The sequence below is a fragment of the Culex pipiens genome, chromosome 2, assembly GCF_016801865.2.
Source record: "Culex pipiens pallens isolate TS chromosome 2, TS_CPP_V2, whole genome shotgun sequence".
Lineage (NCBI taxonomy): Eukaryota > Metazoa > Arthropoda > Insecta > Diptera > Culicidae > Culex > Culex pipiens.
This window is the reverse complement of record NC_068938.1, coordinates 75,922,213-75,948,285: the sequence shown is the minus strand read 5'-3', so window position 1 is coordinate 75,948,285 and position 26,073 is coordinate 75,922,213. Positions and strand designations below refer to the sequence as shown.

The window sequence follows — 26,073 nt, the reverse complement described above, 5'->3', positions numbered from 1 at the left end:
AATGCACGTAAATTTACCCAAGCCACAATTTTTTTTACCCCGTTGAATCTAGAATCTGATGTAATTTTCAAATACTTTTTTTGCGAATGGCAAAAAACGGTTGAAAATTTGTATCTGATTCTAAATTCAACGGAGTAACAAATTCGATGAAAAACACTGTGAGGCCACAAATTTAGACTCACCCATGACTTTAGCTTGGCTCTGACTGGACTCACAACGGCGAACGACACGGCGTTTTGGTACTCTTTTGTCTCGCGGCGCGTCAAAAAAATGTTGTCGGAATCACTGGCCCAGGAGTTGTTGCGCGAGGCGGAAAAGTTGATCGAGCAAAAACTGCAACCGCAGACGATCTTCTACGGTTGTAGAGTGCCCAAGTCGGCCTCGATTGCCAAGGCACGAGACAACTCAAAGGATGCAGAAAAGTTGAATGAGCACCTGATAAACATCGCACTGGCTACGCTCAGCTCGAAGATTTTGTTCCAGCACAAGGCTAAGCTAGCAGTTGAAGCCGTACTGCAGCGTAAACTGACCGCGGTTTGCTGCTGGATAAGAATCCCGGAGTGCATGAGCCGATTGTTAACCATTGTACATGCCGATTCCGATTTTATCGAACGGTTGGAGCTGGTAAGATCGTGTTAACCTTCCATAATCAGGACTAGGTTCGGCTGGGTCGTTGCGATCTGATCGATGAAGACAAGCTGCTGCGTTTTTGTGGAGTTCCCCTGGGAGAAGTCTGTTCTGTCTTAATCCGTAGGGTCACCCAGTTTGACACCCTACCGTCGAAGAGGCTCGCATCGTGTACGGCGGAGAATTGCTTCAAATCATTTATGGCTTGCCTCTCGTTTTAGCTGGCCGCAGAAACCCTTGGTACGGAATTTAGGGCCATGCAGGCCTTTGTCCAGCTACAAAAGCCGATAACGGGAGATCTCGTCGGTGGACTCCTTTTCCGGCAACTGGTCGAAGACGCGTTGACACAATCTGCCGTCAACCATTGCTTACTTGGTTGCTTTTTGTTCTCCACCAAGAAGAACAGAAAAGCAACGCCGAATTGCTGAAAAGATGCAACAGATTAGAACAATGTTACATATTTTGATATTAGCATAAACAGCATAATATTTTGATATCAGCATAAACAGCAGCCGCTTCCTAATGCGCAGCTAATCCCCGATCGGTGGCACAATCACCCGGGCCGCAATATTTGTCAGGAAGAACGCAACCTCGGTCTTGTTGAAATCCATACTGACGAGGAAAAACCATTTTAAAGTTCATCTCCACATCGTAGAAAATCGACAGCCCAAACAGAATGTTCAGATAGATCATGTCCCGCAGCAGCCCCACGTCCATGAGCGCGGCGAAGCGCTGCAAGAGGACACATTCGGCTTGACCATCTCCAGCCCCAGCTCGGACTTAATGGTTTCAATGCGTTTGGGCGTTTTCGGGATGCACACGAACAAGTTCATCGTCGAGACGCCCGCGTGGGTGTTCACCCGCCGGAAGATCTGTTAGTTAGTCTCCAAGCTCAAGCTAGCCGTGGAAATGATTCTCGGAAACGATGGCCGCGTCCTCATTCCAAACCCATCCCATTCTGAACGCTAACGCTCGAGTTGATACTCGGAGAGGTGGGCTTCATCGGCAACCCATTCGGCTGTGGCAACGGACAGTTTCCAATTCCTCCGCGGAAACAGCAACGTCTTAATCTACGGCAAACTGTCGTTTCCGCCGTCGTCTTCCTGCTCCAGAATAATTCCCATTGGGGGCACCTCCACCAGCTCGATGTCCACTTCCTCCTCCACCAAATGCCACATGATGCTATTGCTGTGGACTAGATGGAATCGCGACACTTTCGAAGTCCGTCCTTCTGTCGTGGGTGGAACCATAGACTAATTAAAGACTAAACACTCGGAACAAAAAATTTCAAAAATTATGACTCATAAGCTGTGATCCGCGGGTACCACGTTGAACCACGCATCGGCTTGCCCCTCGTATGACAGAACGACATGGCAGCGCTGGTTTTTTCGATTTCGTTTTGTGCTGATTTACGCGTGCATCTTGTTTGTTTTTGTTTTTCTTAGCAATCAAGGCAGCAGGCTGCAAACAAGTCAATCAGCTATGCAGGGATTTTTGTTTGGCGAAACAAGCGAAATTTACTGGTGTTTGATTTGTAAGGTAATGTTTAGCTTTTAAAATAAATGCTTATTTTATTCGGTTTATCATTTGTGTTCCTCTTTTCCAGATGATTGCTGTTTTCTCATCATTCCTCGCAAGCCAAATCTGTTCAATACTCGATCGTCCGCGACCTCGCCGCCGGATGATTGAATCACCTCGAACCTAGTCAACTCGATGGTAACGATTGCCTTCCGGAGTGTTGGGCCCGAAAGAGCGTGTTAGGCATTTCGACGCTGCACATTATCCGTGCCAACAAGTTCATCGGTGAGGGTGTCGACTTCGGCGGGCCAACATTCCGGTCATCGGAGGCCACTCCGGCAAGACCATTATCCCAGTGAACCCCAGAGCTTCCCCAGGACAAGATTGCCGCCCTGACGGCACGCATTCAGGAGGTCCTCAAGGCCAAGGCCGGTGCCGGATCGGCCACGTTCACGACGGCCTACGCCGCAGCCCGTTTTTCCCTCGCCGAACCTTGGTCTGCCCAAGGTGAATGCCTACGAGCTAGAGCTGCTAAAGAAGGATATTCCGGAGCTGAAACAAACATCCGGAAGGGCAAGGAGTTTGTCAAGAAGAACTTTGTGAACAAAAAAAGTGAATTTCGATCATGTTAAAAAAAATAGTAACCAACTATTGAAAATAAACTTTCAAGTGCATGATAAAAATATCGGCGTTTTTGTTTTCTTTGTACTTAAGTAAAAGAAGGGTTTTTTCCCATGACCCATTAAGAGGATTCTTGGACTTAGCGACTTCGGCGGGTTTCGGTTCCGGGACGAAGCGGGCTTCCTTTTTGGGGGCTTTCTTCCTGCTGACCTCCGCGTACAGCTCGCCTACATCGGCGACGGCGAAAGAGGTGCTCGGGGCGGTTTGTTGGTGATGCTGGTTCGGGGACAAATTTTTGTTTGACGACGTTATCGCTGGGGTTCGGAATGCCATAAGTTGACAGTTCAGAGCAAAGATCTTGGCTGTTTTGAGGTTTTTGAAGTAGGTGCAATTCGTCGAGGCCAAGATGGCGTCTGCAAGGACATTCATTCCTTTCAGAGTGACAATTCCGGGTTGGAGGAGGACGGTTTTGCCCTGCCGGTATTAACCGGAGGCGGCCCGCGCCGGCTTTGCTTGGCAAACCCGACGGTGCTCACGTGATAGTTCTCGGAGAAGAAGATTATCAACATTCCGCAATGATCTCGATCGAGAGCCGCTTCTTGTCTAGAATCGACCACCCTCGGGATCTCGTTCGGGATCCCCTCCAGACGATGGTTCACTCTACTAATCACCGTCCTCTTCCGGGCACTGGTTCCGTTTAATTCAAAACAAAAACCCAAACCCAAACAATAACATTGCGCAAAATGTCATGTCAAAGTCAGAGCTGCCAGTTGTTGACATTTCGATCTGTCATTTTTGACAGTGAACCGGCCCTGTCGAGGGGTCATAAAAAGGTTGAGTCATGGTTCAGAGCCCACTGAGTAGTCTTTTATTAGTCTATGGTGGAACTTTTTCCAAACAAACAAACACTACTCTGGAAAAATCAGAGCAAAATATAAATAAATACACGTTGTGAGGGAAACAGGTGACTCCGAGCACGGTTACTCATTTTAAAAGGATAAACACCAAATTCAATGTCTCGTTTGTCATTAGAGTGTAGTTTTTTGGATTGTTTCTAGGAAATGACTGATCTCATAGCTACGTGCAAAGTTATTTTCCAATCATTTTGACAGATGAATTTGTTTTCAAAAATATTCTCAATGACAAAAAACAAGCGGCTGCTTGTAAGCGAAAAGTTTATTTGGATTTCAATCGTGAAAAAAGTTTAATTTTCGTGCCGATTTCAATCAAATACCTATGTACTCGTAAAAATGCAGCGGAACACCACGGAATCGAAAGAGGCTCTGCTCAAGTCGTGCAACACCCGGTTAAAGGAGGACGTCCGCAGCATGCTCGAGAATTGTCCGCCTGGCCAAGGGCGAAAACGAAACGCAACGCGGGTTTCCAACCTTGCTCGCGCCGGAGAATCGCTGATGATGATTAAATTTTGTACGGTTTGGAGGAGGAGTACTAAACCAACATGTACAAGTAAGACGGGGAGGTGTAATGGATTGGGTTATTTATCATTTTAAAAAAATGAAAAATCAACCTTTTTTAAAAGATTAGTTTTTGAAATTCATTGAAAAATGCGGTCGCAGTCGCCATCGGTGCCTAATTTAGCTTGTGTACCATCGAGAATCAATTTCCTGACCGGACTAGAAAACGCTGAAAAGCGCTGTCCAATTCTTGTTTGCCGCCATCACCTAGGGTTGTGCGTACAAATCGAACAGCTTATGGTCCGTGATGTGACCATGTTCCGCATGCAACCTCGACGTACTTTGGCGATCCATAAGAAAAGGAACTAAAACCCAGAAGCAGAATGCCACAAACCGAAGCATCTTCAGGGATTACTATTCCCGCTGGAATGATTAAGCGTTGCGTTCCCCGGATAGCAGGAACTTATTCATCACTTAAGTCCAGCAGGTGCTTCCGTAAAATGTTCCTTCCTTGACAGCAACAAAGGTAAACTGATTTTAGTTGCTGGTATTACGAAATCTGTTTGTTTGAGCGAGTAAACTTACCTGTTCTGTTTAATTTAACGTAATACAGCCGGAATGTTTTCGAAACATTTCTGGGAAACCTCCAAATCATCGGCAGTTTCGGTTTCCTGCATAGATTTCCCGCAAAAATGCAAAAACCCTGCAGCTGGTGTCATTAACCATCATTTTAAAACATTGAAGCGAATTTTCACATGTTGTTTACCTTTCAGCAGTCAAATTAATCATAAATATTAGCAAAACACTTCCGCTTCTCACCCGAGACACGACAATAATAATGAGCTGTCATTGACAACAACGAGCGTAATTGTAAATTGTAAATTTACGTGTCGCAATCTTTGTTATTTTACATCGTTTCAAAATTACATGTTTTTTATACTTTCAAATTTGAGAGCCGTCAACAAAATAATTTTCATTTACATGAGAATCAAGCGTTACGTGCTATTTCAATTTACACGAACCCTCTTTAAATGAAATACAACGATTTACATCGGTTTTCAAATTTACATCGAGCATGTTTACGTTTGAATCATGCATTCAGTGTCGTGTAAATTCACACTTTTTTTTCTGTGTAACCAACAATGGGTCGGATGGTGGTTCCGGACATAGATTACATACATTTAAGTGAGATCCGGCTTCAAAAAAGTACATCAATATCACTTAAGGGGCCATATCTCGAGACAGGGTTGCCAGATCTTCAATGTTTTAGACTCGTTGGAAAGGTATTTTGATAACCTAACCAACGTTGGGTTGGATGGTGGATCCGGACATAGTTTACATACATTTAAGTGAGATCCGGCTTCAAAAAAGTACATCAATATCACTTAAGTGGCCATATCTCGATACAGGGTTGCCAGACCTTCAATGTTTTGGACTCATTGGAAAGGTATTTTGATAAGTTAACCAACAATAGGTCGGATGGTGGATCCGGACATAGTTTACATACATTTAAGTGAGATCCGGCTTCAAAAAAGTATATCAATATCACTTAAGAGGCCATATCTCGAGACAGGGTTGCCAAATCTTCAATGTTTTGGGCTCGTTGGAAAGGTTTTTTGATAATCTAACCAACGATGGGTCGGATGATGGATCCGGACAAAGTTTACATACATTTAAGTGAGATCCGGCTTCAGAAAAGTACATAAATGTCACTTAAGTGGCCATATCTCGAGACAGGGTTGCCAGATCTTCAATGTTTTGGACTCATTGGAAAGGTCTTTTGATAACCTAACCAACGATGGGTCGGATAGTGGAGCAGGACATAGTTTTCATACATTTAAGTGAGATCCGGCTTCAAAAAAGTACATCAATATCACTTAAGAGGCCATATCTCGAGACAGGGTTGCCAGATCTTCAATGTTTTAGACTCGTTGGAAAGGTATTTTGATAACCTAACCAACAATGGGTCGGATGGTGGATCCGGACATAGTTTACATACATTTAAGTGAGATCCGGCTTCAAAAAAGTACATAAATATCACTTAAGTGGCCATATCTCGATACAGGGTTGCCAGATCTTCAATGTTTTGGACTCATTGGAAAGGTCTTTTGATAACCTAACCAACGATGGGTCGGATGATGGATCCGGACATAGTTTACATACAGTTAAGTGAGATCCAAATATATGTGAAAACACATTTTTATACATAACTTTTGAACTACTTATCGAAACTTCAATCTGTATAAAACTCGATCTATGGGACCCTAAACCAACTCGAATGCAACAAGTTCGGGTCAAATCGGTTCAGCCAGTGCCGAGAAACATGAGCTAGTTTGTTGGTCACATACATACATACACACACACATACACACACACATACACACAGACATTTGTTCAGTTTTCGATTCTGAGTCGATATGTATACATGAAGGTGGGTCTACGACGTTTTTATACGAAGTTCATTTTTAGAGCAGGATTATAGCCTTACCTCAGTGAGGAAGGCAAAAAAGGTCAAATCAGCACCAAACTAAGGATTCTTGTAAACTATCGAAAAAAGACCGTTCCTTCGAAGTTTGGTCCAAATCGGTGAATGTCGAGTCCAAAAGTGTACTCAGTTAACATGGAGTGACCCACATTCTGGAAATTTCTGGAAAGAATGCGATCTTGCCCCAAAAAACATATCAGAAAAAATAGTGTGTTTTTGGAAATCATGTTTTAGTGACAAAAAGTGAAATTAAAAATCACCAAAAAGTTTTTTATCGTCTATTATTTCTTTTGTCTAGTCCTTATCCATACCTACATTTTTGCCGGAGACGCCAAATTTTTTTTTTGAATTTTCATGTATCATTTTGCCTTCCTCACTGAGGTAAGGCTATAATCCTGCTCTAAAAATGAACTTCGTATAAAAACGTCGTAGACCCACCTTCATGTATACATATCGACTCAGAATCGAAAACTGAACAAATGTCTGTGTGTATGTGTGTGTGTATGTGTGTGTGTATGTGTGTGTGTATGTGTGTGTGTATGTATGTATGTGACCAACAAACTAGCTCATGTTTCTCGGCACTGGCTGAACCGATTTGACCCGAACTTGTTGCATTCGACTTGGCTTAGGGTCCCATAGATCGAGTTTTATAAAGATTGAAGTTTCGATAAGTAGTTCAACAGTTATGTATAAAAATGTGTTTTCACATATATTTGGATCTCACTTAACTGTATGTAAACTATGTCCGGGTCCATCATCCGACCCATCGTTGGTTATGTTATCAAAAGACCTTTCTAACGAGTCCAAAACATTGAAGATCTGGCAACCCTGTCTCGAGATATGGCCACTTAAGTGATATTGATGTACATTTTTGAAGCCGGATCTCACTTAAATGTATGTAAACTATGTCCGGGTCCATCATCCGACCCATCGTTGGTTAGGTTATCAAAATACCTTTCCAACGAGTCTAAAACATTGAAGATCTGGCAACCCTGTCTCGAGAAATGGCCTCTTAAGTGATATTGATGTACTTTTTTAAAGCCGGATCTCACTTAAATGTATGTAAACTATGTCCGGGTCCATCATCCGACCCATCATTGGTTAGATCATCAAAAGACCTTTCCAACGAGTCCAAAACATTGAAGATCTGGCAGCCCTGTCTCGAGATATGGCCACTTAAGTGATATTGATGTACTTTTTTGAAGCCGGATCTCACTTAAATGTATGTAAACTATGTCCGGATCCACCATCCAACCCAACGTTGGTTAGGTTATCAAAATACCTTTCCAACGAGTCTAAAACATTGAAGATCTGGCAACCCAGTCTCGAGATATGGCCTCTTAAGTGATATTGATGTACTTTTTTAAAGCCGGATCTCACTTAAATGTATGTAAACTATGTCCGGCTCCACTATACGACCACACGTTGGTTAGGTTATCAAAAGACCTTTCCAATGAATGCAAAACATTGAAGATCTGGCAACCCTGTCTCAAGATATGGCCCCTTAAGTGATATTGATGTACTTTTTTGAAGCGGATGTCACTTAAATGTATGTAAACTATGTCCGGGTCCATCATCCGACCCATCGTTGGTTAGGTTATCAAAATACCTTTCCAACGAGTCTAAAACATTGAAGATCTGGCAACCCTGTCTCGAGAAATGGCCTCTTTTTTGAAGCTGGATCTCACTTAAATGTATGTAAACTATGTCCGGCTCCACTATACGACCACACGTTGGTTAGGTTATCAAAAGACCTTTCCAACGAGTCTAAAACATTGAAGATCTGGCAACCCTGTCTCGAGATATGGCCACTTAAGTGATATTGATTTACTTTTTTTGAGCCGGATCTCACTTCAATGTATGTAAACTATGTACGGATCCACTATCCGACCCATTGTTGGTTAGGTTATTAAAAGACCTTTCCAACGAGTCCAAAACATTGAAGATCTGGCAACCCTGTCTCGAGATATGGCCACTTAAGTGATATTGATGTACTTTTTGGAAGCCGGATATAAAAATAGATGAAACTTGTGTACAGCCATTGTTGTGAGGAAGGCTCCAACCACATAGGTGGATTAACTTAGTTTTTGTATGGACAACTGCCAAATTTGAATGAAAAAATATATGGACAAACTAATGATGCAAAATGGCTTCTTTAAGCATACCGAATGCACCAAAATAGCTTCAGCCGGATCAAAAAACACAAAATAAAATTAAAAGAAATAGATCGCATGCCATTTTACGATAAATTTTACGTACTTTTCGAATCTGCAATAACCCAGAAATGTAATCTTTTCAACTAAAACTTTTTTTCATATTAAAACTTCGTATTTTTTCTAACTTTGCAGGAATTGGATTGGCTGAACTCAAATAATTGAATTTGATGATGGAAACTTTGACGCCAAAAAAAAAATCTTCCAATTTTTACTGCACATTTCCGCCTCCGTGAACACTCTGCAGATACACAACCCCAGAATGGCGCGCTTCTGTTTTTACGCCTGCATCATGATATCTGATTGGCCAATATTGGATTTATGCATCAGCGTCGACTGTGTACGTATGTATCCCTCGTTCCCGCGAGGAGCAGATAGTTACACTCGAAAGACAGAACCAGAACTCGGCAGGAATCATCCTCCTGGCATCGTTCTCGATGATGCTGCTGCATTCGCTTTATCGCTTTTCCTCCCGCCAGGACACATGACAAATGAGCTTTCCTGCAGCAAAGTGATTGCGGATGAAAGCATAAAAAAAACTAAGAGGAAAACAGAAAAAAAACAGTGGGATGCGACGTAGTGACTCCAAGAAGGTAATTTTGTTCGGGAAAACGTTGAAAAGTGAGAACTTGAATTTACAGAAAATTTAAGCAGCTGGGAAAAAAAATACTACAATTTGAAATAAAACAGGAGATAAAATTCTACTTCATGACCACCCTAACCCAGACGAGATACTCACGTGGCCTCGCTCGGCACCCGCTGGGACACGATTTTTTCCGCCTTGGGCAGCCGGTCTTGGCGCAGGGGTTGGGCGTAGTACGGCTGATCGTTGTAGGTCATTAGCGTGGGATCGCGCTGCTCCTGTTGCTCGTGGGGTGGCAACTTTTCCTTTCCACCCGAATCCGATCCCGAATCTGCCGATCTGCTGCTGGCCGGAGCTACTGCCAAGGACGACGAGGAGGAAGAATCGCCGGTGCAACCGATTCCGGTCGTGCACTGCTGGCCGGAGGACGGTTTGCTCTTCGGATCGCACTGGTTGCTGTAGTGGCCACTCGAGTCCATGCACTCGACGCTGCGAATCTGGATGCCGCCGCCGCACGATACCGAGCACTAGGGGTTTTGGGGGAGGAAACATTGAAGAAGCAATTAAAAATGGTTGAATAATTTGGAACTGTAACTGTTGAATTACATACTCAACATAGGCAAAATTTTCTAATTGCTGAAAAAATCGAAACATCAACGGTCAAGTTCATATTTCTAAATACATATATCCTCAACCTCAGTGTCGAGAACAGAACACTGATGAAGTCTGCAAGTAGTAGACAAAATACGTCTCTGTTACGATTTTAAAATATGTAGCGGAATTAAAAGGAACTACTCGTCTCTTTGTATTCATTGTAAAATCGATTGTAAGAAATTAAGAATACATCGTTCAAGGTATGTTTTTGATTAAATAATGAAAATTAAATTTGTTCACTATAGTATTTTTTCAAAGTTCATAGATATTTTTCATTTTTTAAAGTAGAATAATTTTGCCGCGGAAACGGCCGATTTCACGGCAATTTAATTTTTGTATTTTTTAATTCCACTGAAACTTTTTGAGGGGCTTTTCCATGACCAAAGAAGCTTAACATTTTGCCGAAGAGTTATACATTTTTGAAGAAATACTGTTTTGCCCAAGGGTCCTGGTTTTCGGCTACAAGATCAGAAATCACTCAGTCATCGCAAACATTCGCGAGCGAACACAACCCGCTAGCTGCCAGCGCCTTGGCCAATCGCTTCACACAGCGAAACAAATACTTCGTGAATTCCTCTGCCTACTCCGTCCGTCGACCCGAGTCACAAACCAATATGTTCAGAGAGGAGAGAATCTAGTTTGCCGTCATTTTATATTTGGCATGGTGGAAATTGACGTCAAATGTATCTGTGATGTTGTGTAATTGCATATCACTTTTGATAACATTGATTTGAAGCAGTTTAATAAATGTTTAAAACAAAGCCGACGCAGACTATTTCAAGTCAGCTTTGAGCGACAGCACAATCAGCCTCTCTGAGCCATTCGCTGTACTACGCGATTGAAGTGAGAGGGAGAGCAAAGAGAGAGTATTCAGTAGCGATTGGTGTGGAAGTGACAAACGGTAGAAAACGGTCAGAGTAGTTTTCGTCGCGTTCGATTTGTGATCGCGAGTAAACTAGTCAATCAGCAATCAGGACCCTTGGTATTGCCTTCCTTGCCTTAGGCCGTGGCAAGTATTTTTCAAAGTTTATGTCGCTCCTCCCCCCCCCCCCCCTTCAAAGTCGACCTGAATAATCGGGGGGCAAAAAAAAATTGTTCTCGAGAAAAATCCAAATTTTAATGAAAATTTAAGTTTGATCAACCGAAAACCAGTTAAAATGCATTTTCTTGCGCTTGTAATCATATTTAGCATGTTTGAACTCCTTTGAAAACATTTTAAATTTTCATGAAATACCAACGTACAGTTCCACGAAAAGTTTTTTTTTCGCGAAAAAAAAATTTCCGTCAATACCTCGATATTTTGAAAATTAATGATTGGAAAGCAACAGGACGCGTGTTAAATGCCCCCCACCCCCTCGACTTTAGTCAGATCCGAGGGACATAAACTTCAAAAAATATTTGCAACTGCCATACTGAGTAGAGGCTATAAAATCACCTGAAAAATTAACATCTTAATTCGACCTCCTAGACCCACTTTTACGCATCATATTGACTCAGAATCAAATTCTGAGCAAATGGAAGGATCGAAGTAGGTCGCGCTGCGGGTCGGACGCAAATTTTTAGTGCTCCTGTCATTTTCATGGAGTTTTCATTTTTTAATGTTTGAGACAAAATTTAAATGTCTTCAAAATTATTCGAACGGTTTGTGAATGTTTTAAAACTTGTGCACCTGGTGAAGAAGGAAACTGTTTTGTCCGCGCCGGCCATCAACCAAGTGAATTACTAAATTCGCCTTACGGACAGTTTTATACCGGACGGCGCTGGGTGGCGATTGCTATCAAATTTTGGTCTGAAGAAGACTAGTGGAAGTTGGCCAATATGTACTCCTAGGTGGAGCTCAGGAATTTGGATTTGTGCTTTCCGCGGCATAGACCAGCTGTTCGAGACCGTGTTGTTCAAACCCGGTGAGGAATTTCCTTTTTGCATCCTTATTGAATTTTCAAGTGTTGCAAGAGCGGCCGTGGCTGACTGGTTACGGTGTTCGCTTTATAAGCGAATAGTTCTGGGTTCGATTCCCATCTGCTCCCAACAAGGAAACAAGGAAATATAAATTCTTGAAAATCCTGAACATGAACAAAAAATCAAAATTGCTCAAGGCGAGGTTCGATCCCCCGTCCAGATTCGCGGCGTTATGAGCTTTGACTGGAATTAGGAATACTGTTACTGCTAACAATTATATACGCGCTGGATCTTTGTCCATTTGACGAGGGTCCGGAAGTTCGGAATAACGTTTGGATCAAATTGATGCAACCGTTCTTTAGGGCGGGGCTTGTCGGTTCAGCGGAGGTACCTCGCGCTTGGCTAGCCAGCGTAGAAATGGGTCACCGAAGCTCGGCAGAGCTAACACCTTCCAAATGCCTATGCGAGTTATTTGCATGTATAGAATAAAAAATCTAAAATATATGGAAACAACTCAATTTGTAAGAAGCGGCCGCATGGTCCCGTTTGATTGGTTGCACACACACACACACACACACACACACACACACACACACACACACACACGGAATCAAATTCTGAACAAATGTCTGTGCGTGTGGTGCACTAAATTATCTCCAGACTGCCTGAGCGGATTTTAAACGTTTTGATCTCATTTGATTCGTCTTGAATTCCCATAAGACTCTATTCGAATTCGTTAAGTTAAGTACTTAAAAAATAAACCAAATTCCGGAAGGTTGTAAAAAGGGTGGTTTATGTAAGCAGAGAGTATTCAGTAGCGGTATTGATAAAAACTTTCCAACTAGCCAAAAGATTGAAGACTTGCAACCTATCAAAAGTTATGATCACTTAAAGCATAATATACTTTTTGAAGCTGGATCTCAGTTATTTTGAAGACCATTCCATTGCGTCCAAAAGTTTGAATATCTGAAAACCATGTTAAAGTTATCAGTACATGAAGTTTAATTTACAGATATTTTTTTTTAAGAACAAACATTGTTTTTTTACAAAAAATATTAATATATTGATGTGAGGAAGGCATCAACCACCTTAAAGTGGATTATGTAACGTTTTTTCAGATCTATTATTTGATTTTCGATTCGAATTTGGAATTGATGGTTCAAATCAAATTAAATAACTCTACAAATTATTTTCAAATGTGAGCCGTTTTCGAGTAGATTGATTCTAAAAAAAAAACATAAATTTTTCGATGTTTAATAAGGCCAATGACTTATTCTTGAAATAGTAGTTTATGCAACAAGTTGCAAAAAGAGGATTTCTTCAGCACGAGTCGTACATTTATCCAACGAGGTTCACCGAGTTGGATAAATACGAAGAGTGCTGAAAAAATCAAGTTTTGAAATGAGTTCCATACAACATTTTTTGCAATTCCAAAAAACACACACTGAGTGAAATTTTATGTCAAATTTTCATGTATTTTGTCAATAAATCGTTTGAATCGAATTTTTTTTTGAAAAGTGTTACTTTTCGAAACAAGTGCTGAAAAGTTCTACTTTTCAGCACCCATTTCAGTGCTGAAAAGTGTTACTTTTCAGCATTTATTTTGAAAAGTATTGCTATTCGATTCTGTTATTTTTGGTACAGAAAAGTAAGCTATTTCGTCGTTCAAGAATGACAGGAAAAGTAAGTAGTTTCACGACAGAATTGAAAAAAAAAATTTGCCCCCTGATTTTTTGAATCAATTTTGAAGGGAGGGTGGGAGGGGAGAGATGGTTGGCATAAACTCTGAAAAATATTTGCAACAGCCTTAATTTTGATTCAAAAATGGTGAAAAAAGCATAGTTCCTTTCGTTGGCGAATTCGATGTTATAACAGATATTAACAAAAGAATGTTGTTTTTTTTGTTCAAAAAATAATATTTTTTCAAAAATTCAACACTTGAAAGCCAAATGTTTGGTCTTTGGTCATACTCCTCTGTGACATCAAAGATTCTTTTTTGGTTCTCTAAAACAAAATTTTAACCTAAAAGAATAATAATTTCGAGAGTATTTTTTTTTTAAATCATTTGGTTTGTAAACCATGGGTTATTTTCTTAAGGTTGTGGTTCATTTGAAATAATCACAAAGTAAATTTATAATTAATATTTCTCTCCAAGCTAAGCTTTTTCTTTTGTAGATTGATTGTTTCAAGAGTAATTGCAGTAATTATTTTTTAGCTTGCTATGAAATTTAATTTTTCATAAATTTTAAGATATCAATTAATATTACTTTTTTAGTATCACAACATCTAAAAACGACAAAACAAAATTATTTTTCCAAAAATAACATCAAAACGGAAAAATGCGGGTTGTTGCCTCAAGTCGTTTTTTTGTGGGTAAACAAGGACTCCAATTCGGTGCCCAGTTCCCAAAACAAGGCCAAAAACGCAGCCCGCCGCCAAGCCGTAGACTCGTAATGACATTCATAAAAATTCTTTATGACTTTATTTAAATTTCGGCCAATAAATTTATAGCCCAGCCCAACTCGGCGCAGCGGTCGTCCATTTCGAACCAGCTTCCCTCGTTGTGATGAAATAGTGGTGGGCACCCCCTCGCAAAATAGGACGTCGGAGCTACCGACTTGTACTACACTGCCAGTACCAACATCAGCAGTGCGATATGCTATCGTTTTGTTCAATCTGAATAATTTGGTGTGAATGTGGAAATTTATTGATTTATGGGATATGGATGAATGGGGAAGGACCCTTGCGGCAGCCAGCTGGGGTGGAGGGGAGAAAAACCCTGGCAAAAGTTTGTCCCCCCTCGGCCCGGGGGAACTTTGTCAACGGAGTTGGAGGTTGGTGCGTGGGAGAGAAAGTTAGGAGCAAATTAATTGCATCGGTATTTGCGCTAAATGAAGTGAAATATGTTTGCGGAAATGATGGATTGAGGGTGAAAAGCAGGCACTTTTTGCGCCGTCTTTCTCTCTCTGTTGGTTTAATGTAATTGAATGAAAATTATGACCTAAGTCAACTTCGTTTGGAATGGTAAAAGGTAAATTCTGAAAAAAATCTATTTCTCCCCTCAACTCACCCCGCTCCACTCGCCCACGATCCATTTGGGGCACTCCTGCACGTTGCAAGCCTCCTGGCTTTTGGGTCGCACGCCTCGGCACGCCTCGTCCGGGACTTTATTTTTGGACCCGTTGCTCTCCTCGGCACACACCACGACCCGGTCGCGGATGCCGCCGCCGCAGGATTTCGAGCAGGGCCGCCAGTCGTCGGTTACCCATCTGTAGGAAAAAATCGGTTAAATTTGGCTGGAAACTAAAAACTAATGCTAGGAATAACTCACTTTGGTGGGCAGAGGTGCGTGTTGCACTGGACCACGGTGGGTTCCGGTCGGGAGGAGGCGTTGCACAGGGACTCCTCGACGTCCACTCCGGTGACCCGATTGCGGCAGGTTGGCATTGCCATTTTGTAACCTGATGACAGTAAAAAAATATTTAGCAAGTTAATTAGTTTTTAGTTTTCGTAAAAAACATCAGACCGGAGGTTATAACTGTCTTTTTGTCGTTTTTGTCGTTTTTGTCTTTTTGTCTTTTTGTCTTTTTGTCTTTTTGTCTTTTTGTCTTTTTGTCTTTTTGTCTTTTTGTCTTTTTGTCTTTTTGTCTTTTTGTCTTTTTGTCTTTTTGTCTTTTTGTCTTTTTGTCTTTTTGTCTTTTTGTCTTTTTGTCTTTTTGTCTTTTTGTCTTTTTGTCTTTTTGTCTTTTTGTCTTTTTGTCTTTTTGTCTTTTTGTCTTTTTGTCTTTTTGTCTTTTTGTCTTTTTGTCTTTTTGTCTTTTTGTCTTTTTGTCTTTTTGTCTTTTTGTCTTTTTGTCTTTTTGTCTTTTTGTCTTTTTGTCTTTTTGTCTTTTTGTCTTTTTGTCTTTTTGTCTTTTTGTCTTTTTGTCTTTTTGTCTTTTTGTCTTTTTGTCTTTTTGTCTTTTTGTCTTTTTGTCTTTTTGTCTTTTTGTCTTTTTGTCTTTTTGTCTTTTTGTCTTTTTGTCTTTTTGTCTTTTTGTCTTTTTGTCTTTTTGTCTTTTTGTCTTTTTGTCTTTTTGTCTTTTTGTCTTTTTGTCTTTTTGTCTTTTTGTCTTTTTGTCTTTTTGTCTTTTTGTCTTTTTGTCTTTTTGTCTTTTTGTCTTTTTGTCTTTTTGTCTTTTTGTCTTTTTGTCTTTTTGTCTTTTTGTCTTTTTGTCTTTTTGTCTTTTTGTCTTTTTGTCTTTTTGTCTTTTTGTCTTTTTGTCTTTTTGTCTTTTTGTCTTTTTGTCTTTTTGTCTTTTTGTCTTTTTAAAACTGTAACTATCAGCTTAAGTTTACAGTTCAAGTATTTTCCCTTTCCTAGACTTTCCCACAGCTTTTCAATTCAAAACCGAGCACCACCCTCTCGAACCCACCACAATGACATTCCGGTCAAGTACCTCCCATCGAGCCAGGAGAATAAATTTGCAGGTAACAATGGACGCACTCGTGGTGGGGGTGATGTATGTATTATTAGGTTCCAAGAAAAAGAAAAAAAAGAATACCAGGTGAACTTACCTCCCCCGCACGTAACGGAGCACAGTGACATCGGTGCAATCTCCCACTGGTACAGCGGCTGGGTGCAGGACGTCCCGTCGCCCCCACACACCCCACAGACGTCGATTTTTTTGGTCGAGCCAATTTTAAGGTCACACCCAACGCGCTGAAACGAGAGAGGGTATGGTAATTATAAGTGTGGTTAAGGCTATTGTTGGCTTTATTTATTTTTAAATTTGAGATTTATTTATTAATAAGTTTATTTAGGCTGAAATTGGTTTTGGCTTTGATCAACAAATTTTAAAATAAAATGTTGAGTGCTAGGGTTGAAATCTCGGGTTTCCTGCGTCCTATTTCTGGGTATTGTGCAAAACGAAACAAAAAATAACAAAACAAAATTCAATCGCTGGTTTAGACATTGCAACTTATTTAACAACTTTTAACGACGTTATGAAACTGCGGTTCAACTATCAAACGGTGTTGACAGCTTCACATAAAACAAAATTGTTTGTTTGAAACTAAAGCTTATAACATCACATTTACACCAAACTTTCTCCTTCCATGTGCCTGAAAATCAACTTGAAGGAACCAACCCAGAATTCCAGAGTACCGCTGGCTGTCCTCACACAGGACATCATCGGGGTTGGGCAGCAGCAAAAAAAAAAAGGTAAAAAAAAAGAACCACATGAAAGCGATATGGCATGCAAATTCCACTTTTGCCCATCATCACTTCACGGTTGGTTGCGCTCTCATTTTCCGTTTTCCCACAGCAGTACAGCACACACACATACACATACACACACGTTCACACAGAGTCAAGCAAACATTCTCACTTACAGTAGCATTTTCCACATTCTCACACTTCTCACACCTTCCAGCTCTCACACATGCCATTCTTTGCTGACAAGTCGCCGTGGTTGTGCTATCTTGTCGCATGTTTTGTTTTGATGTTTATATTTTGCAGGTTTTTTTATCGACAGGAAACTCCAAGTTTTTGCATTTATTTATATATTAGCAGTTTTAAAGATTCAAATTGAATCAAGCATGGATCAAATTACCTTACACTTCATAAATTATAAAAAAAATATTTTTACATGTTATAAAATTTATAAGTCTTTAAAATGTAAAAATATTTCAATTATAAATTTATTTTATGTTAGCAAAGCGTAAATAAATCGAAAACGGTCTTTCTCCCGAGCAGAAACAGAAATAAGCCATGAATTATTTGACAAGAAAACATTTTCTATGCTTAGCAAAAAAAAAAATGTTATTCAACATTATCCTCGCTTGGTCCAGACCAAAATCACGCGTAAAGCTGTCAGATCAAAACAGTCAGGCTGTAGTTGTCAATTCCCTTGTCAGACAAAAGTGTAAAATACAAACAAAAGACACTGGTATTAGTGAACACAAATCATTAAAAGACGATTTAGCAAAGCAGTATTTTTAAATCTTTAAAAATACTTTAACACCGTTTTAGAGTTTAAAAAAAGTTTATCGCACAAAAATTGGTTTAATCAGTTGGCTTCTTGTCGAAAGCGGTTAACATAAATTAATATTGATCTTTTTTCGTTTATTCAAAATTCAACCGAATCTTCAGTTTTCGCCAGAAGAATCTTAAAATTAGTTATGCGGAGTTGTGATTCTTTTTCTAACATCAACATCCCTTGATAAAAGCACCCGAAACATACAAACAGATTTCTCCCCTTGAAAAATATATGAGCAATTCTCTACCAAAACCGGAAATGGATTTTAATTGTATTTTTTGATTTGGCTCAAACTTTGTGGGGACCTTCCCTACGACCAATTAAGCTATTTTGTGTCATTGGTTCACCCACACAAGTCTCCATACAATTATGGCTGCTGTCCATACAAAAATGGTATGTAAATATTCAAACAGCTGTAACTTTTGAGTGAGTTTTCTGATCAATTTGGTGTCTTCGGCAAAGTTGTAGGTATTGTTGAGGACTTTTGAGAAAAAATAGGTACACGGAAAAAAATTGCCGATTTTTTAATTGAAATTTTTTTCACAAAAACTCAATTTCCCAAAATACATATTTTTGATTTTCGAGATTTAGGGGACAAAAACCCGCAACTTTTGAGCCATAGAAAAACATGGTCAAAAAATCTGCCGCCGAGTTATGAATTTTTGAAAAAATAGTGATTTTTGGAAAAAATCGAAGTTTCATGCAAAAACAAGTTTGACATTATTTTTCAATGCAAAATTAAATCTGTAACATTCGTGAAATTTTCCGATCTTTCTGAAAAAAATGTTTAAAAAATAAATAAATCAAGACTAACATTTTGAATGGGCGTAATATTCAATGTTTGGCAATTTTAGTCTTGATTTAAAAAAATTTCACGATTGTTATATGTTTTAACATCGAAAATCGGACCATTCGCTGCTGAGATATCGACATGAGAAAATGGTTGGCTTTTTGGGTGGGACTTAGAAAACTTCAATTTTCCTGTTTCTTTTTAACCTTCCCTTGGTATTAAAAAAAATCACACATAAGGTATTGGGGTCCTTTTCGACCCCAAACTTAAAAAAATGGTCAAAAATCCAGTTTTTGACCGATTCCGGTTCTTTTGGTCACAAATGAAAGCTTAAAACGTCCTCTTTCCGAAACCGACCTGGAAACCCGGATTTGGTCACTGTGGCCACCGGGAATCGGCTACAACCGAAAAATGGAATTTTTGAGACCCCAACTTTGACGACCTGTATCTCCGGCAAATGTCAACCAATCAGGATGCTTTGGGTTGCATTAGACAGGTATTGACCTGTACTTTGACCACAAATATTAATATCAGGGCCAGGTGACCTACCGGTTCCGGAAATCCGGAACATCCGAAAAGTTCATGTTTTACTGTTTTTCACATATATGTGATACCAATACTCTCATGATAGTTGAAATTGATCCATAAAACTAACTAAAAACACAATACACGATTGCCAGAACCACTCTGGAGTGTTAGTGGCCACTTCCGGGTAACCTGGAACCGGTTCCCGGGTGCCAGATGAACGGCCAACTTGACTTTTTTGGTGAAAACCCATCATGTTGCATATCAAACTTCATGAAATTGAAAGATATGTCCATTTTTGGTAATACCGTTGTTCCCTGATCCATTCTGGCCATTCTGGAACTGGTTCCCGGTGGCCCCTTGGGGACATTCCCGGAATATGAGAGAAACCCTATCATCCGAAATATCAAACTTCATGAAATTGAAAGATATGTCAATCTACGGTCATGCCGTTGCTCGCTGATCCATTCTGGCCAATCTGGAACCGGTTCCCGGTGGCCCCTTGGGGACACTTCCGGAATATGAGAGAAACCCTATCATCCGACATATCAAACTTCATGAAATTGAAAGATATGTCAATCTTCGGTCATGCCGTTGTTCCCTGATCCATTCTGACCATTCTGGAACTGGTTCCCGGTGGCCCCTTGGGGACATTCCCGGAATATGAGAGAAACCCTATCATCCGACATATCAAGCTTCATGAAATTGAAAGATATGTCAATCTACGGTTATGCTATTGTTAGTTGACCCATCCTGGCCAATTTGGAACCGGTTACCAGTGGCCCCTTGGGGACACTTCTGGAATATGAAAGTAACCCTACCATCAGACATATCAAACTTCATGAAATTGAAAGATATGTCAATCTACGGTCATGCCGTTGCTCGCTGATCCATTCTGGCCAATCTGGAACCGGTTCCCGGTGGCCCCTTGGGGACAATTCCGGAATATGAGAGAAACCCTGTCATCCGACATATCAAACTTAATGAAATTGAAAGATATGTCAATCTACGGTCATGCCGTTGCTCGCTGATCCATTCTGGCCAATCTGGAACCGGTTCCCGGTGGCCCCTTGGGGACACTTCCGGAATATGAGAGAAACCCTATCATCCGACATATCAAATTTCATGAAATTGAAAGATATGTCAATCTTCGGTCATGCCGTTGTTCCCTGATCCATTCTGACCATTCTGGAACTGGTTCCCGGTGGCCCCTTGGGGACATTCCCGGAATATGAGAGAAACCCTATCATCCGACATATCAAACTTAATAAAATTGAAAGATATGTCAATCTACGGTCATGCCGTTGTTCACTGACCCATCCTGGCCAATCTGGAGCCGGTTACCAGTGGTCCCTTGGGGACATTTCCGGAATAAGAGAGAAACCGTATCATCCGACATATCAAACTTCATGAAATTGAAAGATATGTCAATCTACGGTCATGCCGTTGCTCGCTGATCCATTCCGGCCAATCTGGAACCGGTTACCGGTGGCCCCTTGGAACACTTCCGGAATATGAGATAAACCCTATCATCCGACATATCAAACTTAATGAAATTGTTAGATATGTCAAGTTACGGTCATGCCGTTGTTCGCTAATCCATTTTGGAAATGGTTCCCGGTGGCCCCTTGGGGACAATCCCGGAATATGAGAGAAATCCTATTATCCGACATATCAAACTTTATGACATTGATAGATATGTCAAGTTACGGTCATGCCGTTGTTCGCTGACCCATTCTGGCCATTCTGGAACTAGTTACCGGTAGCCCCTTGGGGACACTCTCGGAATATGAGAGAAACCCCATCATCCGACATATATAACACTTCATGAAATTGAAAAATGTGTCAATAAACGGTCATGCCAGTTTTCGCTTATGCATTCTGGCAATTCTGGAACAGGATCCCGGTGGCCCCTTGGTGACACTTCCGGAAAATGAGAGAAACCCTACTATCCGACGAATCAAACTTCATGAAATTCATGGATATGTCAACCAAAGGTCAGCGAACAATTGCATGACCGTAGGTTGACGTAGTTTTCAATTACATGAAGTTTGATATGTCTGATGGTAGGGTTACTTTCATATTCCAGAAGTGTCCCCAAGGGGCCACTGGTAACCGGTTCCAAATTGGCCAGGATGGGTCAGCTAACAATAGCATAACCGTAGATTGACATATCTTTCAATTTCATGAAGCTTGATATGTCGGATGATAGGGTTTCTCTCATATTCCGGAAGTGTTCCAAGGGGCCACCGGTAACCGGTTCCAGATTGGCCGGAATGGATAAGCGATCAATGGCATGACCGTAGATTGACATATCTTTTATTTTCATGAAGTTTGATATGTCGGATGATAGGGTTTGTCTCATATTCTGGAAGTGTCCCCAAGGGGCCACCGGTAACCGGTTCCATGATGGCCGAATGGGCGGTGATCATCGGCATGACCGTAGATTGACATACCTTTCAATTTTATGAAGTTTGATATGTCGGATGATAGGGTTTCTCTCATATTCCGGGAATGTCCCCAAGGGGCCACCGGGAACCAGTTCCAGAATGGCCAGAATGGATCAGGGAACAATGGCATGACCGTAGATTGACATATCTTTCAATTTCATGAAGTTTGATATGTCGGATGATAGGGTTTCTCTCATATTCCGGAAGTGTCCCCAAGGGGCCACCGGGAACCGGTTCCAGATTGGCCAGAATGGATCAGCGAGCAACGGCATGACCGTAGATTGACATATCTTTCAATTTCATGAAGTTTGATATGTCGGATGACAGGGTTTCTCTCATATTCCGGAATTGTCCCCAAGGGGCCACCGGGAACCGGTTCCAGATTGGCCAGAATGGATCAGCGAGCAACGGCATGACCGTAGATTGACATATCTTTCAATTTCATGAAGTTTGATATGTCGGATGATAGGGTTTCTCTCATATTCCGGAAGTGTCCTCGAGGGGCCACCGGTAACCGGCTCCAGATTGGCCAGAATGGGTCAGTGAACAACGGCATGACCGTAGATTGACAAACCTTTCAATTCCATGAAGTTTGATATGTCGGATGATAGGGTTTCTCTCATATTCCGGAAGTGTCCCCAAGGGGTCACCGGTAACCGGTTCCAGATTGGCCAGGATGGCTCAGCGAACAACGGTATTACCAAAGATGGACATATCTTTCAATTTCATGGAGTTTGATGTGCAACATGATGGGTTTTCACCAAAAAAGTCAAGTTGGCTGTTCATCGGGTACCCGGAAACCGGTTCCAGGTTACCCGGAAGTGGCCACCAACACTCCAGAGTGGTTCTGGCAATCGTGTATTGTGTTTTTAGTAAGTTTTATGGATCAATTTCAACTATCATGAGAGTATTGGTATCACATATATGTGAAAAACAGTAAAACATGAACTTTTCGGATGTTCCGGATTTCCGGAACCGGTAGGTCACCTGGCCCTGATATTAATATTTGTGGTCAAAGTACAGGTCAATACCTGTCTAATGCAACCCAGAGCATCCTGATTGGTTGACATTTGCCGGAGATACAGGTCGTCAAAGTTGGGGTCTCAAAAAGGCCATTTTTCGGTTGTAGCCGATTCCCGGTGGCCACAGTGACCAAATCCGGGTTTCCAGGTCGGTTTCGGAAAGGGGACGTTCTAAGCTTTCATTTGTGACCAAAAGAACCGGAATCGGTCAAAAACTGGATTTTTGACATTTTTTTAAAGTTTGGGGACGAAAAGGACCCCAATACCTTTAAAGTAACTTTTTTTATGGACGCTCCCCTAGGGGTCGTCCAAGGTTTGTTTGTTTTGTGAAATGTGTATTTATACTATAAATTTAATGTCAGAAAATTTCAAGGCTTTAGCATGTATATAGCAAAAGTTATGGCAAATTTAATTTTCAAAAAGGCCGAAAAAGACCCCAATACCGTAGGAAGGTTAAGCCGCTGTATCTCAGCAACCAGAGGTCCAATCTTCAATGTCTCTTAGACAATTTTATAGCAAATTTTCTGAACTTTAAAAAAAATATATCTTAAGAAATTGTCACTCTTGGTCACTATTTTTAAAAATCGATAAACTGCAAATATTTCGCAACAATCAAACTTTTGGTGGATATATCTTGAAAACAGAGCCTTTTATCAAAAAATCTGTGAGTACTTGTCGATCGGAAATTCACTTTTAAATTTAAAAAATAAGTCAGCTTTGTTTTTGCATGAAATTTCGATTTTTTTTTCCAAAAATCACTATTTTTTCAAAAAATTATAACTCGGCGGCAGATTTTTTGACCATGTTTTTCTATGGCTCAAAAGTTGCGGATTTTTGTCCCCTAAAACATATCAAAACATCTCGAAAATCAAAAAATATGTATTTTGGGAAATTGAGTTTTTGTGAAAAAAAAATGTTAATAAAAAAATCGGCAATTTTTTTCCGTGTACCTATTTTTATCTCAATAGTCCTCAATAATACCTACAACTTTGCCGAAGACACCAAATTGATCAGAAAATTCATTCAAAACTCAAAAGTTACAGATATTCGAATATCTACGTACCATTATTGTATGGACAGCTGCCAAAATTGTATGGAGACTTGTATGCGTGAACCAATGACACAAAAAAGCTTCTTTGGTCATGGGGAAGGCCTCCAGAAAATTTGAGTCAAATCAAAAAATACAAAAAATAAAAATTGTTGAAATCGGCCGATTTCGTAGAGAGTTGCTTATATCGATGTTTGTTAATGAGCAGTTCTCTACGGAATCGGTTTTTTTCTTTGATTTTAATTTTTGTATTTTTTAATACCTCTGAAACTTTTTTTGTGCCTTCGGTATGCCCAAAGAAGCCATTTTGCATCATTTGTTCGTTCATATAATTTTCCATGCAAATTTGGCAGCTGTCCATACAAAAATGATATGTGAAAAATAAAAAATCTGGATCTTTTGAAGGAATTTTTTGATCGATTTGGTGTCTTCGGCAAACTTGTAGGTATGGAAATGGACTACACTGAAAAAAAAGATACACTGTAAAGAAAACTGGTGATTTTTAGTTTCACTTGTTGTCACTAAAACTTGATTTGCAAAAAACACTATTTTATATTTTTTTAATTTTTTGATCGCAAAAACATGTTTGCCCACTTTTGAAAAAAGTATTTTTGAAAAGCTGAGAAAATTCTTTATATTTTGCTTTTTGAACTTTGTTGATACGACTCTTAGTTGTTGAGATATTGCCATGCAATGGTTTAAAAACAGGAAAATTTATGTTTTCTAAGTCTCACCCAAACAACCCACCATTTTCTAATGTCGATATCTCATCAACCAATAGTCCAATTTACAATGTTAAAATATGAAACATTCGTTAAATATTTCCGATCTTTCCGAAAAAAATATTTTCAAAAATTTAAAATCAAGACTAACATTTAAAACGGGCAAAAATCAATAATACGCCCTTTTGAAATGTTGGTCTTTATTTAAAATTTTGAAAATATTGTTTTTGAAAAGATCGGAAAATTCGTAAGTTTCATATTTTAACATTGTAAATCGGACTATTAGTTGCTGAGATATCGGCATGAGAAAATGGTGGGTTGTTTGGGTGAGACTTAGAAAACATAAATTTTCCTGTTTTTAAACCTTTGCATGGCAATATCTCAGCAACTAAGGGTCGTATCAACAAAGTTCAAAAAAACAAAATATAGAAAATTTTCTCAGCTTTTCAAAAACACTTTTTTCAAAGGTGGGCAAGCATGGGCACTAATTAAAAAAAAATGAAAAACTGCGACTATTTTCAAAAAAGTTACCTTAAAATGGCTATAATATAAAAACGTTACTTAATCCACCCTTAGGTGGTTGGTGCCTTCCTCTCATTCAAAGGGTAATGCTATCCAAAATAGACACGCTCGTGGGAAGGTCTTTAAATTACCTATCCAAAGATAGGTCGCATGATATATTTGGAATACGTTTTCATCTAAATATCTGAGAACTAGCCTCCAAAAAGTGTATAAATAACTCTTAAGTGCTTATAACTTTTGATAGGGTTGTCAGATCTTCAATGTTTTGGACGCGTTGGAAAGGTCTTTTGATTACCTGTTCAACGACGGGTTGCATGATAGATCCGGACAACGTTTTCATCGTGATATCTGAGATCCGGCTTCCAAAAAGTGCATAAATAACACTTAATTGCTAATAACTTTTGATAGGGTTGTTTGATCTTCAATGTATTGGTCGCGTTGGAAAGGTCTTTTAAATACCTTTCTAAAAATGTATAACATGCTGGGGTTTCTTACAAAAAACACCCTTTTTGCAATCTTCCGTACTTTAGTCAAAATCGTTTTTTTAGCATAACTTTTGAAGTACTTTACTAAACTTCATAATTTTCTATAGGGACTTATGGGACCCCAAGACGAATCGAATGAGACCAAAATGGTCCAAATCGGTTAAGCCAGTGCTGAGATAATCGAGTGCATATTTTTTGGTGCACAGACCCACATCCCTACACACACACACACACACACACACACACACACACACACACACACACACACACACACACACACACACACACACACACACACACACACACACACACACACACACACACACACACACACACACACACACACACACACACACACACACACACACACACACACACACACACACACACACACACACACACACACACACACACACACACACACCCACACACACACACACACACACACACACACACACACACACACACACACAC

General features: G+C 40.2%; 1 protein-coding gene across 1 annotated transcript in view; it reads right to left on the bottom strand.

Moving 5' to 3' along the window:
* Positions 1-26,073, bottom strand: part of LOC120425208 (protein madd-4) — a 475,137-nt gene that overhangs the window by 46,151 nt on the left and 402,913 nt on the right. Inside the window, 4 exon segments of the mRNA XM_052707974.1 lie at positions 9,619-9,989; positions 15,086-15,284; positions 15,347-15,476; positions 16,573-16,717. Of these exon segments, the coding sequence (XP_052563934.1) occupies positions 9,619-9,989; positions 15,086-15,284; positions 15,347-15,476; positions 16,573-16,717 (845 nt within the window).